A 23,111-nucleotide genomic window follows, 5' to 3' on the forward strand; every position below is an offset into this window, starting at 1 on the left:
GAGAGAGAGAGAGGTGCTGTGTGGCAGTGTTCTCAGATCAGTGTGTAAACAGGACACCATGGTAGGTCACCTGTAGGCCACCTGTAGGTCACCTGTAGGTCACCTGTAGGTCACCTGTAGGCCACCTGTAGGTCACCTGTAGGTCACCTGTAGGTCACCTGTAGGTCACCTTTAGGCCACCTGTAGGTCACCTGTAGGTCACCTGTAGGTCACCTGTCTGACGCGGAACCTCACGCTGCTCCGCCCAGGGGGGTCTTCCTGAGTGACAGATGCACCACGTGCACACACACACACACACACACACACACACACACACACACACACACACAACACACACACACACACACACACACTCACACATACCCACCCACCCACACACACACGCACACACACACACACAACACACACACACACACACACACAGACACACACACACACTCACACAAACACACACACACACACACTCACACATACCCACCCACCCACCCACACACACACACACACACACACACACACACACACACCCACCCACACACACACTCACACACACCCACCCACCCACACACACCCACCCACCCACACACACACGCACACACACAGACACACACACACACAGACACACACACACACTCACACATCACACACACAGGCAACACCAGGGCAACCCGTGACGTGTGCGTGTCATGTGACGTTGTGCGTGTCGCAGCCACAGGCGAGCTGTGTGTCTGTGTTCTTGATTGTGCGAGAGTTTATTTGTGTGTGAATGTAGTTTATTTGAATGCTCGTGTGCGTGGGAGTCCTGAGCCACCTACAAGTGTGTATCAAAGCCTGTGGGTTTGGGTGTAGGTTTGTTGTTTGATATGTGCGTGTATTTGTTAGGATAATATACATGTGTGTGTGTGTGTGACTGTGAGTGTATTTGTTTGTGTGTGTGTGTGTGTGTGTATGTGTGCGTGTGTGTGCCTGCACCAGTGTGCGTTTGTTTGCATTCAAATGAGGCCAGACGGGTGTGTGTGTGTTTGCCTGTGAGAGTGTGAGAGTGTGTTTGATTGAGGTTGTGCGTGCTTCCCTACTATACTTACAGAAACATGTGGAATGTGTGTTTTTACAGCCCAGCGCGGTCGGCCTGTCTCGGTTCAGACGCAGCGGTGCTGGAAACACTCACCGTGTCGCGGTGGACGGGAGGTCAAAGAGACTAAAATTAACCTGGTCTCTCTAGAGAGACCAGGACCAGCAACCAGAGACTAGAGACCAAAAACTAGAGACCAGAGACCAGAGACTACAGACCAGAGACCATAGACTAGAGACCAGCAACTAGAGACTAGAAACTAGAGACTAGAGACCAGAGACTAGAGACAAGAGACCAGCGTCCAGGGACCAGCAACTAGAGACTAGAAACTAGAGACTAGAGACCAGAGACCAGCGACCAGCGACCATAGACCAGAGACCAAAGAGAGACCAGAAACCAGAGACCAGAGACCACAGACCACAGACTAGAGACTAGAGACCAGAGACTTGAGACTAGAGACCAATGACCAGAGACCAGAGTCCAAAGAGAGACCAGAGATCAGAAACAAGATACCAAAGAGAGACCAGAGACCAGAGAGAGACCAGAGACCAGAGACTAGAGACAAGACACCAGCGTCCAGGGACCAGCAACTAGAGACTAGAAACTAGAGACTAGAGACCAGAAACCAGAGACCAGAGACCACAGACCACAGACTAGAGACTAGAGACCAGAGACTTGAGACTAGAGACTAGAGACCAATGACCAGAGACCAGAGTCCAAAGAGAGACCAGAGATCAGAAACAAGATACCAAAGAGAGACCAGAGACCAGAGAGAGACCAGAGACCAGAGACTAGAGACCAGAGACCAAAGAGAGAGCAGAAACCAGAGACCAAAGAGAGACCAGAGACCAGACAAATAGCGATGCGTACACATGCCCCTCATTTTGTTTGTGTGTGTGTGTGTGTGTGTTTACACATTCAAGAGAGCATGTGTTTGTCTGGCTTGGCAAAATATCCATGTGCACACATGGAGCGCATTCACACGGTCCTATTTTGCGAAAGCGCGTGTGTGCATGTGTGTGTGAACGGTGTGTGTGTGAACGGGGTGTGTATGTGTGTGTGTGTGTGTGTGTGTGTGTGTGTGTGTGAACGGTGTGTGTGTGTGTGTGTGTGTGTGTGGTGTGTGTGTGTCCTCCCACATGCATGCCTGGGTGTGTCTGCGTGTTGGCATCAGCGGGAGCAGAGACTGCAGGGTGTCTATGGCGGGTGGAGCCTCTCTCTCTCTTTCTCTCTCTCTCTCTCTCCCTCTCTCTCTCTCTCTCTCTCCCCCTCTCTCTCCTCTCTCTCCCTCCCTCTCTCTCTCTCTCTCTCTCTCTCCCTCTCTCTCTCTCTCTCTCTCTCGCTCCCTCTCTCTCTCCCTCTCTCTCTCCTCCCTCTCTCTCTCTCTCTCTCTCTCGCTCCCTCTCTCTCTCCCTCTCTCTCTCTCCCTCTCTCTCTCTCTCTCTCTCTCGCTCCCTCTCTCTCTCTCGCCCTCTCTCTCTCTCTCTCTCTCTCTCTCTCTCTCTCTCTCCCTCCCTCCCTCCCTCTCTCCCTCCCTCTCACTCTCTCTCTCCCTCCCTCCCTCCCTCTCTCTACCTCTCTCCCTCTCTCTCTCTCTCTCTCTCTCTATCTCTCTCTCTCTCTCTCTCTCTCTCTCTCTCTCTCTCTCTCTCTCTCTCTCTCTAACTGAGCCACCGGCCTATCGGGTTCCAGAGCCAGGCTGCCGGGCGTCCCAGCAGCAGACCACCGCAGGCAGGCCGGCCGCGGAGGCTTAGGGGCCTGGCTCCAGGCTGGGGAGAGCTGCTCCGTTTTCCATCGCTACCCACAAGCGCTCCATGTCAGACGCACAAAAATGCTAACAAACACGCACACTACCAGCACGGCAACACACATGTACTTGGTCGCACGCGTACATACTCACACCACACGCACACACACACACACACACACACACACACACACACACACATACATACACAAACATTATGACCCATAACACAAGCAAATAGAGGGATGCAAACTATCCCTATGTATAGCAATCAAGCACAACACCAGCACACATGGACACACGTCAACAGACAAACACACACACACACACTCAATATATGCATACAGGCAGAAATAACTTAAAGGGGACATATTATGCAACCAGGTGTGAGTGTGATTAGCCTTACAAGCCGTTTCGAAAATCTGCCCCATATGACATCACTCGTGGGCGTGTCCACCTAGATCTGTGCTGGACAGACCAGTCCACCAGCCTACCCAGTGGACTGAAGTAAACGTTGCTCATCTATGCAGCACAGATCTAGGTGGACACGCCCACTAGTGATGTCATATGGGGCCGATTTTCGAAAACGGCTTGTAAGGCTAATCACTCTCACACCTGGTGGTGTAACATGTCTCTTTTTAAACAAACCTAACACACAGACGCACATGCAATTACATGACACACACACAGACACACACAGACACACACACACACATCCATCCCTGACAGCACCACCCGCCTATCAACAGAGAGCGACACGGTTTACAAGATGCTCCCTAACTAACCCTGTCACCCCGCCCATCCCCCCCGCCTCCGCCCTCTCACCTCAGGATCGCTATGGTTACAAGACAGGGAGGATGGACAACGGGAGGGAGGAAGGACAGAAATAAGGAAGGAACCATGAACAGAGAAAGGAGGAAAGAAAGAAGGAAGGAAGGAAGGAAGGAAGGAAGGAAGGAAGGAAGGAAGGAAGGAAGGAAGGAAGGAAGGAAGGAAGGAAGGAAGGAAGGAAGGAAGGAAGGAAAGAAAGAAAGAAAGAAAGAAAGAAAGAAAGACAGACAGACAGACAGACAGACAGACAGACAGACAGACAGACAGACAGACAAACAAAAAGAAAGAAAGATGAGCTCCATCGCCCCGCCTCCTCGACCCTCCCCCCCCCCCCGTCCCAGCCTGCTGTGGTAACGAGCTGGACTGGTTAATTGTGTCGCGGCCGCCCTCTCCCCTACGCCAGGGGGGGTAATTAGTCAGGCAGAGGGGCCTGGGGGAGCAGCAGTCATCCCCGGTCCTCTCTCTCTCTCACAGACACGGCCCCGGGAGTCTGGGCCTGAGCTGCGATGGGGTCCCGACAACGTGGGAGTGGTCAAGAAGATGTGGTCAGAACCTTGAACGTGATTGGTTGAGAGGATATAAAACAGGGAGTGGCGAATGGGCCAAGAGAGTGTTTAGATGACACCGCGAACTGAACAGGATGCATGAACTAGGAAGATAACATCCTTCCCCTCGCGCCACTTCCTCCTCTTTTAATCTTTTTACCTCTATACTTCTTCTTAAATTATTTTATTTTGCGCTCACTCTGTAAGATGTCTTTGAGTCATAAGAAAAGCTCTGTATAAGTCTAATGTATTATCATTATTATTATGAAATCTGCTTTTTCCTGTGTTTTAGTGACATCACAAGTGGGCGTGTCCGCCTAGACGCATGCTGGATAGATCAGTCTACCAGCCTACCCATTGGACTGTTGCAAATGTTGCTTATCTGTCCATCACACAACTACGTGGACACGCCCACTTGGGATGTCACTGAAACACGAGAAAAGGCTGATTTTCAAACGGCTTGTAATGGCTGCTCACACACACACCTGTTGGCACAGTGCTCACCCCTTTAAAAAGCGACGCGTACTTTTACTTTGAAGAGCTGCGTAGTTGGTCCACGAAACGTGTGTGTGACGGTTGGCAAGTAGGCAACTGTTGGCACACATCGTGCACCGTAGACCGTGCACCATGCTCAACGAAACACCGCTTTCACCCTCGTATACTAGTATGTTCGGGCTTGTTATATTTCTCAGCCGCGGAATTATTCGATACCCTCTTAGCATATGCCACACTATCTCACCATATAATTACATTTTAGTGCAGGAACTAAAGATCTATTTCTCTTCGCTGTTTTACTCTAGTACATCTTTTTCGGAGTGTGATCATTTATCATCAGCAGGTGTAGGCCCGTTTCCACGGGAATTATTAACCGTTTAGACAGAAAGTGCTGACTGGAAAGGAGGACAGGTGATATTGGCGTCCTGGGAGGCATATTAAACAGTTTGCTGTTTGAAATGAAGAAAGAGCAATGTTTGGATGAACAGTGGATGGATGGATGATGATGGAGGGATGAGGAAGAGAGAGAGAGAGAAGGGAGGGAACAATGGAAGGAGGGGTGAAGGAGTGAAGAAAGGAGAGAAGGGAAGGATAGAAAGAAGGGAAGGATTAAGGAGGGAAGGAATGAACAAAGGAAGGGAGGCAGGGGAATAAGGTGAGAAGAGAGGAGAGGAAGAAGGGAAGAGGGAGAGGGTAGGAGGCAAGGGAGGAGGTAAAGAAGGACAAGTGTAAATCAATTGTGTGTGTTCTTCACGGAAAGATGAACACACACACACACACACACACACACAGACTCCCACACACAAACACACTCATACTCACTTACACACACACTCAAACACTCTCTCTCCCTCTCTTTCTCAAACACATAACCCCCCCCCCCCCCCCCCCCTTCTCTCTGTCTGTCTGTCTCTTTCGCACACTCACACACTCCCTCCCAGGCTGCTGACAGATGTTAGAGTTTGTTTACCATGCTCTCAGCCCAGTCTCTAGCTCCCGATTTGCCTCTCATTATGTTACGGTTCTCACCAGGTCACGGGTTGAGTTCCACGTCCTGTCTACAGGTTCGCCACCCTAGCGTCACCGCTGTCATCGTTTAGCAAGTTCAAACACTCACACAATTACAACACAAAACAGCACAATTTCGGGAGGATTAAGATATAATGTTAGCCATCTCCACCAACATAAATATATAACACAATCACAACACAATATATTACCATGAGGCCTGACCTATAACCCGATTGTATGGCCCTTACCTGTCAGAGAAAGGGAAACCCGGGAAGAGTGACAGCTCCTCCACTTGAGACGTGAAGGGTGGCTTGTCAAATTATTCCTTCTGCGTCCTGGCCTTCAACATCAACATCTTCATCATCCCCATTATCACCATCACGAATCCTCAGCCGACGCGGCAAACACGCGCGAGCAACTGTTGGCTCTGAGCGCGGGTCGGTATAGTTGTAGTTACAAACTCTCTCTCTCTCTCTCTCTCTCTCTCTCTCTCTCTCTCTCTCTGTCTCTCTCTCTCAAACTCCCTCTCTCCCGTACTCAACGGCAGCCCTCTCGATCCGCGAGCCCTCTCATATGATTACATTTGAGCAGGCACGCACTACTGTCCGGGGGGCGTGCAAAACACAACAACACAACAACAACAATAACAATGTTGCCAACGCTCCGTCAGGCCCCCTCCCTTTCTGATGTACAGCTCGCGATCAGACCGTCCCTGTCAGCGGCATCGTTTACATTCTGCCGTCACCGCGCGCCACTATCGCCCGCATCTTCTGTGCCCGCGAGCCGGTCGCTGCTGCCGCTCGCCCGTCTCGCCCTCCGCGCGCCGATAACGGGGCTGTCACACACAACTCGCGCCTACCGAGCAAGACGTCGCCACAGTGAACGCGACTGTGACGTCAGCGTGAACGAGTTGTACCGCGTTCCCACTGAACGTGACGGTTGAACCGCGTCCCGTTACCCCGCCGTTACAGCGAGGGTGAGCCCGCGCGACCCGGATACGGTGTTCCGGTTTGAACAACAGAATATACGACTCCTCGTGCGACTCATCAATCAAGATCACCGGACTGTGCGCGTGGTGGTGGTGGGGGTGTGCGGGTCTCGTGAAACAAACCAAACCGTGAGGAACCGTGAACCTTAAATGCCCCCCGCCCCCCCTCCCCCTCCCCCCCCTCCGGTTAACGAGCAGGGTCGTTCGCTGATCGCCTCCGTGACTACAATGAACCGACACAGTCCACGTGCACGAGAGAAGGCAGCCTGCACGCGCCACGCTCCTCGTCCTCCTTGTTCTACCTGAGCAGGCGCTCGCACTCCCCGGTGAAAACACGCGCCTCTACCTCGGCGTGTCTCGCTCTCCTTCCGCCGTTCTCCCGGAACGTGAACAACGCGCTGAGCAACGCTGAACTGGTAATCGTACGCACCGCTGTTGTGGTTTCCAGTCCGGGGTGAGGCTCGTGCCTGTGATATTGTCCAATTTTAATATCCACAACACCGCCGCATGAGCGGCCCACCCCCGGCGCTCGGGATTGGCTCACGCGGAGCACAGTCAATGTCGTAGCGAGGAGAGAGGTACACATGTGGCCAGAGGTTCAGTCCCGCGCGGGGGACTCGAAAACACAGTCAGTCCAGTCGCAGCTATTGCGGCTCCTCGTAAATTAGGAATGAATATACGAATGAACGACTTTTAACAGATATATGAATGCATTTCAGAAGCAAAAAATGCTGATGAAGCAAATGACTGAAGACGCTATGAATCAAATCAAAACAAACTTTAATTACATAGCGCCCTGGGTGCAAAATTGCAAGGTGCTTAACAATGAAAATGAATAAAAATAATAAAAAAATAAATAAATGTATTAAGAAAATGCTAAACTAAATTTTAAGGTTTCTTTATAGGTTGATCTCAAAGGCTTCATAACAGTCACATTACATGTTAGATAGATTCGGCCTTTCTTAATAGCCTTCTTAGCTATACTGACTTTTTTCAAGGGCCTTACCATCACTATTACGGGTTCTTGACCTCATTTTAGTTTTGATTGGATCAGGATTAGCCTATAATTCGTGCAAAGGGAGGCCGATATAGCGCTGCATTACTGGGGTAATATCTAAGGCTTTGGCGCCACCCTGCGGTCGAAGTGAGCATGGCGCCAGGGGTTTTCCCTCAATAGATTCCTGTTTTGTGTGTAGAGAGGACTATGATGTCAACAAAACGACACGGTGTTAAAAATGAGATTCCACGGGGTGTATTATTGACAACTGTAACTCCTGTATCAATATTTTATTATTTTAATATTTCATTTATGTTAAGTAAGTTAAAACCTGTTGGTTAATTACTGTCATTATGTTTTTTGTTTTTTTTATGCAACAATAATGATAGCCGTTCTAGTGCTGTTAGCAAAGTCACAACTTTTCTCTGTTTTGGGACCTCAGTGGTGGAACGAGCTCCCTACCGATGTCAGGACCGCAGAGTCGCTCACCAGCTTCCGCAAAAGACTCAAAACTCACCTGTTCAGAGTTCATCTCGACTCTGCATAGAAACCAATGCACAGCCACCATTGAATGTTGTACGTCCTGGCACTTGTACATTGCACTTATTCAAGGTACTTAATTGTGTAGCATCTACAGTAGCTGCTATCGCTGCTTTACACGGGGAATGGGTTAGCCTAGCGATTGTAATACTTGCACTTGGTTCTATGAACGTCTTTACTGTACCGACAGCGATATATTGTTTCACTTCTTATGACAAATGTACTTATTGTAACAAATGCACTTATTGTAAGTCGCTTTGGATAAAAGCGTCTGCTAAATGCCCTAAATGTAAATGTAAATGTAAATGCTGTTTGGTCTAGGTCCGATTGCTCTTAATGAATGAACTTGGTTGAATGGATGAGTGAATTCACCACGTGACACATATGTCATCGATTGGTCCAAAGGGCTCTTCCCAACCCGGAAGTACAAGTGCAGTGCGTCCTAGGTTGCAGACAGCTCGATAAAGGTACTGTGAGATCTAACGGGGTTCTTACGTTTATAGACATGCTGCTTCTGTTCTTCAAAGTGTGCCTAACTGTGGCATACGGACGCTAATGTAGGTTTGGGTTGGCTAAACGACGATTGGCGATTGTTTACGTTAACTTTAACGTTTTTCTTCCTCTGTTATCTCCCTCTCTCTCCGTCTCTCTCCGCTCCCTCTCTCGGTTCTCCTCTCTACGCTCCCTTTCCCGGTTCTCCCCTCCTCTCCCGGTTCTCCCCTCTCGGTTCCCTGCAGGATGCTGGCGGTGCAGGCGGACCGGGTCGTGTCTCTGGCCGAGTGGGAGGAGCGGTGGCAGCAGAACCGAATCGGCTTCCACCGGCCCCACGTGAACACGTAGGCGTAAAGGAGTGCAGTCACGCGTGTGTTGACTCAGAGTTGTGTAACTTTGTGATTACCTGATCGTGAGATAAGTGCGTAGGCTAATCTGTACTGTACTGTATTGTGTGCTGTGTATACAGACTCGTATTTCTGCTGTCAAATATTTGTTCATGACCGCCATCCTATGGGGATTAGTTTCAAATAACCGAAGCGATAATGAATGATTGTTGAAGGGACGTAATGTTATCTGTGTTATTATTATTTTTTGGGTGTATATATAGATGCATTCTATTTAACACATCTATGTTGTTCTTCATAGGTTGCTGGAGCGCAACATTAACCAGGTGGTCAATGGGCGGACTGGAGTCCGATTCTTCTTCCCGCTGTGTGGGAAAGCTGTCGATATGAAGTGGTATGAGAAAACCACTTCAGTTAACTTAACTTCTTAAGTGTGTGTGTGTACGATAATTTTTTGGTGTCATTGCTTAGTAATAAACAGTGAAATTATTTGTAATTATGGGGAAACGTTGTTGATGTTATTGGGTTTCTCGCTCGAGACAGGACGAAAAAAAGTCCTCATCAGCCTCGGATACGGTGCAGTGAAGTTCATTTTAGGATTTGTCTCTTACTACTCCTCAAGTCCTCGTAAACGTCTTTGTTACGCCATCCAAAATTCGCATGTCGCTTTCTGATGAACAAGCTGTAGACCAGGGGTCAGCAACCTTTTCAACATGCAGTGCCAGTTTGACATTTTCTCGTTAATGAGGGTGCCTTAAGCAACAATATATTAAATATTAAGATGAATTATGACACAGCAACCCAAAACATTTCCAGAAGCCTGGAATTGTACTATTGCCATATAGTCCACAATCATGCATCAACATTTTAAATGTTTTTTTTTGTTATATTTGCAACATGGGCTTACAAATTATAATTACATATGTCCAATCTTAAAACACCACTTTCAGAAACTCATTCGAAAACATATTTGCAGTCTGAGAAATGTAAAAAACAAGAATATATGAGAATGGTGGAACCATCCACATCAATATCTTTAAGACTTGCACAGCTTTGCAGAACCATGTGAAGGCGATGCATACAGGCCACTTGCAACAATATTTTAAATATTTTCTTGTCTATTACTCACGCCATAGGTTTAAAAGCTATTAATTGATCCCATTTCAGAACACTGCTTTCAGTAACTCATTTAAACATATTTGCACTGGGAGGAAATGCCCTAAACAGAATAAAGTGCAAAAAATTGTGCGTCAAAATTTGTAATAATAATAAAATGTATATATTTTTTTTTTTCAAGTGGGCCAATGATTATGCTGCCACGTGTCAGTGGTGGCACGGTGCCTAGGGTTGCCCACCGCTGCTCTATACCACAGTAGTTGTTTGCAGCTTCCAATCCTTAAACCTCATGGTGGCACCAGCACCGTTCCCTTATCTGTAGCGCTGCATGTAGTGAAGAATAACTGTTAAACATCTTCTGTGTCAATATCAGCCGCCCCAAAACGCATAACCTCAAATGTGGCCGCCATTTTATCTCCCAACTGTTTCCTTGTGTCCTGTGTGCAAGGTTGGCTGACATGGGACATTCTGTGGTGGGGGTGGAGATAGCAGAGAAGGCCATCCTGCAGTTTTATGAAGATAATAACATGAGCTATGCCGTGGAGCCCGTCCCCTCCATACCCGGAGCAAAGGTTTACAAGGTACGCAAGCGATAAACAATAGAAGGTTAGTCAACAGCATAATCGTGTGTCCAGTGTCCACACAGTCTCTCTGTCTCCCTCTCTCGGAGTACATATCAGGAGTGGGAAATAAGCTTTGTTTAACAAGGGCTTATTTTGCCCACTTTTAATTTTTTATCAATTTATTTTGGACCCTGGTTAGTGTATCTGCAGGGTTTGTATTGTAAAGCTGTTGTCATTTTAATGAGTGAGGACAGATCTTATTGGATTGATCTTAACTTAATCAATCAAAAGGTCAAGGTGACTGGCCACAATTAAACAAACAATGTTGTGTTTCAGAATGTTGAGAAAAGCATTTCCATCTACCATTGTGACCTGTACAAATTCACCAGGCAAGGAATCCATTTATTTTTTACAACCCTTTATTGAATTAGACTTGCAGAAAGTATGAATCAGTTAAAATACCTTTTGTCTTTAACACAGTTGTGTTGAGGACCAGTTCGGAGCCATTTGGGACCGTGGGTCCCTTGTGGCCATTAACCCCGAAGACAGAGAAAAGTAAGTTAAAATTAATAATTTTCATGGAAAATGTAGTAAATTGAAAAAAAAACAGCGCAATGCTTAAAATATAGAAGGAAAAAAAAAAGCCCAATCATTTAAACTGTTAGCCCTAACCCTGTTTTTTTGCGAGTTGCCAAAAAACGAATCTGAAGAAATTACAAAATGTATCGGTACGTTTGTTTTTCGTAACGCTGCAGGTACGCCTCACTCCTTCTGTCTCTGATGGCCGAAGACTGCAGATATCTGTTGTCCACGCTACTCTATAACCCTGAGCAACACAAAGGTAAAGCTACCTTAAAGCGGTACAGCGGGATATCTGGAGCTTGCCATTAATTAGCCTTTTAGTCTCACGCAGAGTCATACGAGCTGTTTAACTCCAAACTCCATCATGGTTCGTCCAGAGCGGAGTTTGCTGGGTTAGCAATTGCCAGTGTTCAAATTCGAGCTGAAATAGGAGGGTTCACTTAAAATATACTTTAACTCCAAACGCTAACCCTCAATCTGCTCGCATGGCAGGGTTTCCATCCCAGCTGTGGAGAGAGATGCGTTGATTTAATGTTGTTTTTTTAAATCGATTTCTATGTTTTTCGCAGGTCCTCCGTTCCTGGTCCCCAACGATCAGGTCCACGCTCTGTTTGGTGAGTCCTCGGAGTCCACTGCTAACAAGAAAACAGCGACACAGGAGGGGTGAATGAGGCTCAATTTAGACGGAGACGATCTGGACAGAAAACGCAAAAGTGGCGTTGCGTTCTCACTTCTTACTCCGCGTTTAGACGGGCGTCTCTGGGGGGAAATCTACGTGCATACAGTGACGCAAAAGTGTGTGAATTTCTATGTAGTATGCACGCCAGGTGGCTAGGTGGTACTGTGAAGCACTGCCACACAGCACCACCAAGAGCGCGCGCATGCGTTGAAACGTAAACGCGTACGCGACGAGAGCCAGTGTGCGCAGATCAGAGCAAACTTTTGCGTTGGTAACCCTTTAGACGGAAATGCAACGGTGGAGCGTTTTTAAGATTCCCACTCCGGAGGGTGGTTTCACTTTTCTGTGTTTTTAAGCCCCGAAAACGCTGTCGCTGTCTAAACGAAAGGCCCATCTGATTAAATATTTTGTTGTTTTCACCCGCAAGCGTCGTCGTGTAAACCAGTCCCTCCAGAAAAACGCGATTATGCGATCGCATAATTCAACGCATAATCAGCCAAAGTCTGCATATTCATGCGGGGGCCGTATTTATGAGCCCGCTCAAAATATGCGGGGCTGGCATGATTTCATAATCCCCCCATTTCCGTTGCAAAAAAGTCACATACAGTGGGGCAAAAAAGTATTTAGTAAGCCACCAATTGTGCAAGTTCTCCCACTTAAAAAGACGAGAGAGGCCTGTAATTTTCATCATAGGTAAACCTCAGCTATGAGAGACAAAATGAAAAAAAAAATCCAGAAAATCACATTGTCAGATTTTTTTAGAATTTATTTGCAAATTATGGTGGAAAATAAGTATTTGGTCACCTACAAACCAGAAAGATTTCTGGCTGTCACAGACCTGTAACTTGTTCTGCAAGAGGCTCCTCTGTCCTCCACTCGTTTCCTGTATTAATGGCACCTGTTTGAACTCCTTATCAGTATAAAAGACACCTGTCCACAACCTCAAACAGTCACACTCCAAACTCCACTATGGCCAAGACCAAAGAGCTGTCAAAGGACACCAGAAACACAATTGTAGACCTGCACCAGGCTGGGAAGTCTGAATCTGCAATAGGTAAGCAGCTTGGTGTGAAGAAATCAACTGTGGGAGCAATTATTAGGAAATGGAATACATACAAGACCACTGATAATCTCCCTCGATCTGGGGCTCCATGCAAGATCTCACCCTGTGGGGTCAAAATGATCACAAGAACGGGGGACCTAGTGAATGACTTCCAGAGAGCTGGGACCAAAGTAACAAAGGCTACCATCACTAACACACTACGCCGCCAGGGACTCAAATCCTGCAGTGCCAGACGTGTCCCCCTGCTAAAGCCAGTGCATGTCCGGCCCCGTTTGAAGTTTGCTAGAGAGCATTTGGATGATCCAGAACAGGATTGGGAGAATGTCATATGGTCAGATGAAACCAAAATAGAATTTTTTGGTAAAAATTCAACTCGTCGTGTTTGGAGGAGAAAGAATGCTGAGTTGCATCCAAAGAACACCATACCTACAGTGAAGCATGGGGGTGGAAACCTCATGCTTTGGGGCTGTTTTTCTGCCAAGGGACCAGGACATCTGATCCGTGTGACGGAAAGAATGAATGGGGCCATGTATCGTGAGATTTTGAGTGAAAACCTCCTTCCATCAGCAAGGGCACTGAAGATGAAACGTGGCTGGGTCTTTCAGCATGACAATGACCCCAAACACACCGCCCGGGCAACGAAGGAGTGGCTTCGTAAGAAGCATTTCAAGGTCCTGAAGTGGCCTAGCCAGTCTCCAGATCTCAACCCCATAGAAAATCTTTGGAGGGAGTTGAAAGTCTGTGTTGCCCAGTGAAGGCCCAAAAACATCACTGCTCTAGAGGAGATCTGCATGGAGGAATGGGCCAAAATACCAGCAGCAGTGTGTGAAAACCTTGTAAAGACTTACAGAAAACGTTTGACCTCTGTCATGGCCAACAAAGGGCATGTAACAAAGTATTGAGATGACCTTTTGTTATTGACCAAATACTTATTTTCCACCATAATTTGTAAATGAATTCTTTAAAAATCAGATAATGTGATTTTCTAGATTTTTTTTTTTTCATTTTGTCTCTCATAGCCGAGGTATACCTATGATGAAAATTACAGGCCTCTCTCATCTTTTTAAGTGGGACAACTTGCACAATTGGTGGCTGACTAAATACTTTTTTGCCCCACTGTATATCTTAGCAGAAAGTTGAAAAATGTTGCGTTTACTTCACACAAGAGCAGCCATTTCCCCCTGTTGCCATGGGAACGTTATGAAGTGACGTAATTACGCGACGTGAACGTCATCGAAAAGCTGCATTTTTCGTGAGTTCCCGCATTTTTTCACAAGTTCCAGCAATTTTTGCAAGTTTCATCGCATAAAATTGCATAAATATGCCGCATATTTCATCGCATTTTTTAAGAAAACGTGCCGCATAATCAAGGATTATGGATCGCACGGATTCGCAAGGATTATGGATCGATCAAGGATCGCACATGCGCTTTAGTAAGTCTCACGCACGCTATCCCAAGGCGCGTGTGGTCTTAACATGCTCTCTGCCCTACGCTATTTCATGGATCAGACAGCGCCACGTACAGAAGCTTAATGCATTTACTTGAGAAAATAAATGGTTTAACTGAATTAACGAGTTTTCGTGGCAAAAATAAATTCAGCTGTTTTTCTGCATTGGTTGTAGATGGCCACACAATTGTCATTGTGTGGCCATTAGTGCACTTACACTTAAATGGCCGTTACTTTTACTTAAGTGGACATAATTATTTTAACATCTTGTTTTAAACATGAATAATTCTGTCCATTTATGAAAATTATCAACATCACTAGTATCTGGTGTTTTAAATGGTATTTTGATTTTGCTTGTTGATTATTTCTGATAGTATTTGAAGGTGGTTGTTATTTTTTTATAAGGAGGCAGCTGTGATGTCCATCTGTTGGATTCAGTGGATGCTCTGGACCAGAGATGGAGAGAGGCTGGCTTGGATTTCATGACTGAAAACACTCATCTTATCGCCCCTAAAATCAATTAAAAAGGATTGAATGTTGTCTTCATTGAAATGTATATTTCTCTCTCTTCATGATTCGCTTAATTTTATCGGCCTATATTCATTAACGTTTTAGACAAAGCGGTGGATAGATGTTTTTATCATCTTTTCTTTTACAGTAAAATAATAGCATTTTGTGTAAGAACTGAATAAAAAGCTATAGTAATAAAGGCTATTCTTATATTATTGATCTATGTTTTATCAGTCTACCAGCCTACCCAGAGGACTGTTGCAAACGTTGCTCATCTATCCAGCACACATCTAGGTTGACACGGCGACTTGTGATGTCAGAAGAAGCTGATTTTCAGAACGGTTTGTAATGCCTGGTGGTATAGTATGGGAACTTTAATTTCCCCAATTGATTGCCCAGGTCTGTGACTGACCGATAGAGGACGACAGAGCCCAAAGAAACCCAGGATTCATCTCTTGGCATACTTCCCAGTCACCCTGGAGAACCTCAAAAGCAAGTCACACGACCGGTTTAACCAGGCAGAATTTATTGCAGAACTTAATATAGCATTAGGCAGAAGGGTCAATAGTGACTCAGAGAAGAGATGGGTTAGATCAAAAAGCCAGAAAAAGAAAGCAGTAGGCCAGGAAACAAATGCTCATGTTGGCTTATAAGTCGAGAGAATGTGGCGACCAAATTGTTTAATCAGGCTACGAGTAGATTTTTTCATTGATATACTGTATATATATTAAAATTTGTGGATTTGATGGTCAATAAAAAAAAAGAAAATCGAAAAATGAACAGACTTGAACACTTTTCATGTATCACATTTGTCAAATTAGTAGTAGGCCTACACGCTAAATTCTTTAAAACAAAATAAGATTAATATGAAGCATGGATACCAAAAGCCCCTGCTGTCAAAAAGAAACGACGCAGGGCAGAGTACAGCAACCTTTATCTTTGGTTTGTTTCACCTCAAAATGTCTGCCCACCCGCGAAGTGGGCGGGCAGACATTCGTTGCCCACTTTTTCACAGGCCAGAATCATGTTCATCTTCTCCGTCGTGACGCTGTAGGGGTTTTCACCAGGTTGATCGCTTTTCACATTAAAAAATGTGAATGGCCTCTTGCTGATGCTTATAACATCAAATAACTTTCACTACTAGAATATGCTGAGAACAACTGAAACACACAATACATGTGTATGTCTTTAAAACTAAAGACATGTCTGCCTGTATATAAGTAAACAAGTTATTATCCGGTGCTCCAAATTATGCAATGATAATAACTTAGTATGACATATACATCTGGGCATGAATGTGGTTGTTTCTGCATACAGTTATTAAAACCAAAATAAATAAGCACTTTTATTCCAGGCAAAACAATGTAAAATAATCTATTCTCCCTAAAACGCATCTTTGGAAAAACACATTTTGTAATTCATTCAGGGCCGCTTTATAGTGATGGCTAAGTGTATTATAAGTGTCTTATACTACTACTGTTACAACTTCTCTCACTACTTCAATGAGTACTAATACTACTACTACTACTGCTTCTACTAGCCTCCTACTTCTTCTGCTACTACAACTGCTACTACTACTACTACTACTATTACTACTGCTTTTACTAGCCTCCTACTATTTCTGCTACGACTACATTTGCGATTTCTTTCAACTGTCAGCATTTACTAGATTATCTGCAGGAAATATGGATTGTATTGTTCTTCCGTAATTTTCTTTCAACACTTCTGATTCTGCATGAGTTCAGCGTTCAGCTACAGAAACAATACAAATATTAAAATGTTGAACTCTTTAAGGAGATTTTGGCAATGTATTCAGCTTTTTTCTACATTTTCTACCTTATTAATTATAATACTTTAGAAAAAGAAACATTCATGTACACAATTATTTCATTTTGTTCTGGCGTGTTTCCTTTTATAATATTGCACTGAATGAATGTGGATGCAACCTTATTAAAACAAAAATATACATGAGTTATTCTCAGGCAAAACTATGTGAAATAATTAGATCTCGCTATAACGTGATAATTGCAACGGTAAACTGTACTCCTTCTGCTACTACTACCATCACTTCTACTACTACCGCTTCTGTTACAACCTCTTACTATACTTCTAGTACTACTACTGCTACTACAAACACCACTACTACTAATATGCGCACAATCCAGCTACAAACACACCGACCCATGATCCATAGAGAACACAGACCTGCATGTGCAAGTCTTTATTACATGACAACTTTTCAATGTACGAGAACTAATCTTCGGCTTTATTTCCCCCATAAAATGCCCACGTTTGGTACTGTGACCGATAGAGGGCGACAGAGCTCAAGGAAAGCCACGATTCATCTCTCGGCGTACGTGAACTCCACCAAACCCAGGCAGAGGGGGCCGGTCACCCTGGAGAACCTCAAAAGCAAGTCACCCACGACCAGTTTAACCAGGCAGAATTTATTGCAGAACTTCATTTAACATTAGGCAGAAGGGTCAATAGCGTCTCAGAGAAGAGATGGTTAGATCAGAGAAAGCCAGAAAAAAGAAAGCAGTAGGCCAACAGGAAACAAATACACATGTTGGCTTATAGGTCGAGAGTATGTGGCAGAAAGTCTACCAAATTATTCAAATTAAGTTAGTTAAGCTATCCTTTATTGTCCATTTTTGGTGCAGCCGGTGGGGGTTTCAGGTGCCTTGCTCAAGGACACCTTATCTGTGGATGAGGACAACAGAGTACTACTGCAGAACTATTCCCCCCTTCCACATTTTCTTCTTGCCTACCGGTCGGGATTCTAACCAATAACCTCTATAAAGCCGTCTTTGTCAGGCGTTGGTTTAACTGTTTTCGTTTTTCCGTTTTTGTTTGCGCCTTCGCAGCCTCTATCCTTGTCAATAAGCTTTTCATCGTTGTGGCCCTCGAAGTGGACGGGCTTACAAACACCGTCCACCTTGGCACAGCCCAGAATCACGTGCTTTGTCTCCTTATCGACTTTGTAGGGAGGTGTCATACCATCCTGTTGTTTGCGCACAGTGAGATATGTGAACGTCTCTTCGCTGATGCACAGGTCCGTCCTTCCGTCTTTCCCAGCTCTATTTGTTGTGCCTGTGAACTGCCGGCCCCCCTTGTTTCTGCACACGTCCATCACACTTGTCTTGTCGTTGGGCATCAGGAAGGACTGGGTTTGCTCGGTGGGTGGGTGGTCTTTGAGAAATTGATTCCACTTATCACTACTCAAGTCAGCGGTGACGGGTGCTTTATCCGAGAGGATATGATTCCTGAGGAATGTTTTGTGGGCTTCCACTGGACCAGGCGCAGTGATGTCTTTGCACGCAGTACTTCCCTGTGCCAGGGAGTTGTGGCACAGCAAGAGACACAGCAAGGCCAGGGAGATGAAGCGCTGGTACCCGGCCATAACTCTGGTTATCTGGAAACACAAGCAGGGTCAGATGTGTGCAACCCCCACTTCTGGCTCCTAGATCTACCATGGCATTAATACATTAGCAAATAGTAGAAACTACTTTATTTTTATAACAACTAAGTAGGCTTACTTGAAGAACTGAATTCACAAAATACTAAACTGTATATTGATGATGTATAGCATACTGGGACAGTATTATACGATGACAGTATGCAATATAAAACACTATATATAGTATTTTATAATGCATACTGTGACAGTATTACATACCGACAGCATGCAATATTAAACAATATATAGTTTTTAAAATGCTCAATCCAATACAATCCGTATAACATCAAATAAACTTTCACTTCTAGAATAAGCTGAGAACAACTAAAGCATTAATTTCTACCACTTTTACTTTTGCATACTTTCAGCTACAGAAAACTTTTAAATATTAAATAATGTTTAGCTCTTTAAGGACAATGTGGCAATGTATTAAACTTTTTCTACCTTTTAAACTTATACTATAATATTAAGCTTTCTTTTTTTTGGACTTGTATATAATGTAAGTCGATGGGCAAAATGACTTTCAGCCACAGACTTAATTTAAACATTAAACGGTTTGCATGACTATTCAACTTGATAAAACTTTTTCCAATCTTTACAGTTTTGAAAAAACAAAACAGTTTACGTTCTATGCTGCTTTCTCTCCTTGCCTGAGTAAATGATGGGTGTGTGTTGCTTCCCTCTTAGAGTGTTCGATGTCATAAACTCATTCTATGTTGCCTCTCTGCTACCTAAAACATTATTTCAAACTTCAAACCTGGAACTTCCAGAACGTTCACATCTCATGCACAATTTATTCATCAAAGCGTAGACCAATTTGTCCTCTTTCTAATCCGTAACTATTTAAGCCATAGTACTTACGCTATATGGAGTTTTCTTCAAGTGGTTCCTTGGCAGGGCTCTATGTGTTCTGCTCAACAACGGCATTTCAGGCTCCTGATATAGTAGCACAGCTCATTTGGATAAGCTGATTAAAACTCCAGCAGTTTGTGCCTCTCGCTCTCTATCTCTCTCTCTGTCTCTCTCCCTCTCCATCTTTGTCTCTCCATCTTTATCTCTCTCTTTGTCTCTCACTTCTACTACTACCATCACTACTTCATTACTACTACTACCACCACCACTACTCTACTCCTACCACCACCACCACCATTACTTTACTACTGCTACTACCAGTCGACTATCACTGCTGCTGCTACAACTACGACTACTACTATACTACGACCACTACACCTTCTACTACTAGTAGTACACAGTGTTAATTTCGTTAACGAAAAATATGACGAAAAAAGTTTTGTTTTCGTTGACAAGACAAGACAGGACTAAAATGTTAGTGGTGTGTTATTTGGACATTCAAACTGCATGATATTTTCCCCCAATTGTGTGTCTAGTCTGTCTGTCAAAATACATCCCTGTCATTGGTTAAATTAGTTGAGGGATGTGCGCAGCTTGTACCCCAGCCAAGTGCTGCTGATGTCCCAATTTCAGAATGACGGCGAGCTAACGACGACAACCACATGATTGCAAGTTTAGCACAAAAAGGCTTTGGTCGGAAACAAATATTAGATGTATGGACGCACTTTAGTTATAACTCAGCAGGAAGGAAAACTCAATGCACCGTACTAACGGGAGATGGAGAGATGCCCTGTGGCTTCTAGTTAGGCGGGAAGAGATATATATATATATATATATATATATATATATATAGATATATATATATATTTATATATGTGCTGTGCTGCCTTCATGGACCTTCCTGTCTTTAATAAAAAGTTGATTGATTGATTATGCAACGGAAACGTTGTTCACTCCTCCAGTAAATAGGACGGACCTTAGCTACGACTTGGCAACGGGAGGTATAGTCCGCTCAGCTATGAGCCAGAGAGCTAACGTTATGCATTGTACATATTTATAATTCGAAATTCGTCCCAGCCTTTATACCACAGATATTCTAGTGTCTATAGCAAATACCCTTGTTGTCTGATTACAGTTTAATTCATTTTTCACAATTTACCAGCTCTTGTTTTGAAGACCTCGCCATTCGTTTCAATGGGAATCGCGACAGTCTATACTTTCAAAATAAAGTGTACATATTTATAATTTGAAATTCTTCCCAGCCTTTATACCACAGATACTATAGGGTCTATGGCATATAACCGTGTTTTCTGATTACAGTTTAATGCATTTTTCACAATTTACCAGCTCTAGTTTTGAAGGCTGAACAGACAATTTGACTAGTACACTAGTTCTACGACTATACAACTGCTACTATACTACTTATATACTACTACACTACTACTAGTACCACTACTATGACTGCTTCTACTAGTGCTACTACTACAACTAGTACTGTGTTACTCCGTAATCCGACTCCGTAACTACGGAGACCCCTCGAGCATTCAAAGTTCTCCGTCGGGATGTCTGCTACGCAATGCAATCCGCCCCCCGATCGATCTTATATGTTGAATAATAACCATGTAAATAGTGTTGAAAATAAACTTCTGAAGCTTTCCAAATCTTATTTGATGTTTTATTGGTCCTTAATGTGCAAATTAAACAAGGTGTAAAGTAAATAAGGTGCAAAGTCAAACTGGAGAAGTTATTCCAGAAATGATGTTAGAGGACCAATCACAGCCCTTGCCATCTCCATCCGTCTCGGTTGCCTCGACGGATAGTTAAAAAATATTGGATGCACACTTGAGCTACGGAGAGGGTCTCCAACGACGGAGAGGACTCTCTGTGTCTACGTACAGCACTTTACTGAGTATTATATAAATCAGCCATTAGTGTCTTCAGGTAATGCAGTTCAGATACCAATTCTGTCGGTTTTACATTTCATCTTCAACATTCAATACATTTAAGATTTCAGATGTTCCGATGTCTTTCAGCTGTCAGCATTCACTACAATTGTGCAGCAATCTTTTATTCCTCTACTACTGTCACCTCCTCTACTAGTGCTACTGCTAAAACGTATTTTACCTTGTGCTTTATTGTATCTCGCTGTACTCTGTTTAACTTCTTTTTAGCTCACTGTTTTAAACTCTTTTATCTTCTTTTTACATTGTGCTTTATTGTATCTCACTGTACTCTATTTAACCTCTTTTCAGCTCACTGTTTTAACCCCTTTTATACTTGTTACCTTGTTCTTCATTGTATTTCGCTGTACTCTGTTTAACTTATTATTACCTCATTGTTTTAACCTCTTTTATCTCCTTTTAATTTTTTTTCTTCATTGTATCTCGCTGTGCCCTGTTTAACTTATTTTTACCACATCGGTTTAATCTCTTTTTTTCCACGAAAGCCCTTCATGGGACGGGTGTTGCAAATTAGCCAATGCCATAAGCACTATGAGACTCACACTGGATGGCTGTTCTTAGTTTGCCTATGTATACTGTATTTGTCACTATCAAAAAAGCCATAAATAGATAAACGTATCCTACACTTGTACTATGATACCACAGGGCTCTCTGTGTGTGATGCCCAGTTCTGCTCAACAATGACTCTTTCAGAATCCAGATAAAGCACCACCGCTCATTTGGATAAGATGATTTAAACTCTGGCAGTTAGTGCCTCTCTCTCTCTCTCTCTCTCTCCCTCTCTCCCTCTCTCTCTCCCTCCCTCTGCCTCTCCCCCCCTCTCTCTCTCTAGATCTCTCCCTCCATCTCTGCCTCTCTCTCTCCATCTCCCTCCCTCTCTCTCTCACCCTCTCTCTCTCCCTCTCTCTCTCCCTCCCTCTGCCTCTCTCTCTCCCTCTCTCCCTCCCTCTCTCTCTCCCTCCCTCTGCCTGTCCCCCCCACTTTCTCTCCCTCTTTCTCTCTCTCCCTCTCTCTCTCTTTCCCCCCCTCTGCTACAACTGCTAATGCTATAGCTTGTCTTACTACTTCTACTGCTACTAATACTACTACTAATGCTACTGCTAGCCTACTAATACTACTACGAGAACTACTACTACTACTACTACTACTACTACTACTACTTACAAGTTGCACTACTACTGTTTGATTGTAGTATTTTTCAGGTATTACATTTAGGTTAGCATCTAGCCAAGCTGTAATACTTCCTGAGATTTTTTAGGTAATGCAGTTCAGCTTCCAATTCTCTCAGTTTCTTAAATATCATCTTCCAGGTTTTTCAGCCACGCAGTGCCTTCTATTTAAACTTGCAGATTTATTCAGATTTCGGCATTTTCAGAAAATGCATCTTCATTCTTTCAGCTGTCAAAACTTTTTTCTAGCTATTAGTGTCATGATCCGCCCCTGGTTTTCCCATTCACCTGCCTGCCACCCTGATCACTCCCAATTAACCCAACAACCTTCACCTGTGTTTCCCCTATATCAGTCCTTTCCTCCCAAACATTCCCTGCCAGATTGTCTCTTGTGTTTCACAGTGCTTTCCCGCGATTCGAATCCTGACCTACCACCTATCCTGCCTGCTCTCTGATCCTCGCCTGTCTGACTATCCTGCCTGCTCCTGATCCTCGCCTGTCTGACTATCCTGCCTGCTCCTGATCCCCGCCTGTCTGACTATTCTGCCGGTTCCTGATCCCCGCCTGTCTGACTATCCTGCCTGCTCCTGACCCCCGCCTGTCTGACTATTCTGCCGGTTCCTGATCCCCGCCTGTCCGACTACCC

At 44.6% G+C, this 23,111-nt stretch overlaps 1 protein-coding gene across 1 annotated transcript; it reads left to right on the forward strand.

Annotated features, from left to right (window-relative positions):
- Nucleotides 1-8,642: 8,642 nt before the first annotated feature.
- LOC307085345 (putative thiopurine S-methyltransferase) lies at nt 8,643-15,803 on the forward strand. Its single transcript, XM_079750122.1, has 9 exons — nt 8,643-8,690; nt 8,961-9,059; nt 9,364-9,456; nt 10,627-10,759; nt 11,078-11,130; nt 11,222-11,296; nt 11,497-11,582; nt 11,893-11,937; nt 14,919-15,803. Exons 2-9 carry the CDS (start codon nt 8,962-8,964, stop codon nt 15,035-15,037), a joined length of 702 nt encoding a protein of 233 aa, XP_079606248.1. The 5' UTR covers nt 8,643-8,690; nt 8,961; the 3' UTR covers nt 15,038-15,803.
- The last annotated feature ends 7,308 nt before the right edge of the window (nt 15,804-23,111 follow it).

The sequence above is a fragment of the Pollachius pollachius genome (genome assembly GCF_949987615.1).
Source record: "Pollachius pollachius genome assembly, chromosome: 13".
Taxonomy (NCBI): Eukaryota; Metazoa; Chordata; class Actinopteri; order Gadiformes; family Gadidae; genus Pollachius; species Pollachius pollachius.

Coding starts and splice junctions, on each gene's coding strand:
- LOC307085345 (XM_079750122.1), top strand. CDS start 8,962: ATGCTGGCGGTGCAGGCGGACCGGGTCGTGTCTCTGGCCGAGTGGGAG. Junction 9,457..10,626: donor AAAGCTGTCGATATGAAGTG/GTATGAGAAAAC, acceptor CCTGTGTGCAAG/GTTGGCTGACATGGGACATT. Junction 10,760..11,077: donor CCGGAGCAAAGGTTTACAAG/GTACGCAAGCGA, acceptor GTTGTGTTTCAG/AATGTTGAGAAAAGCATTTC.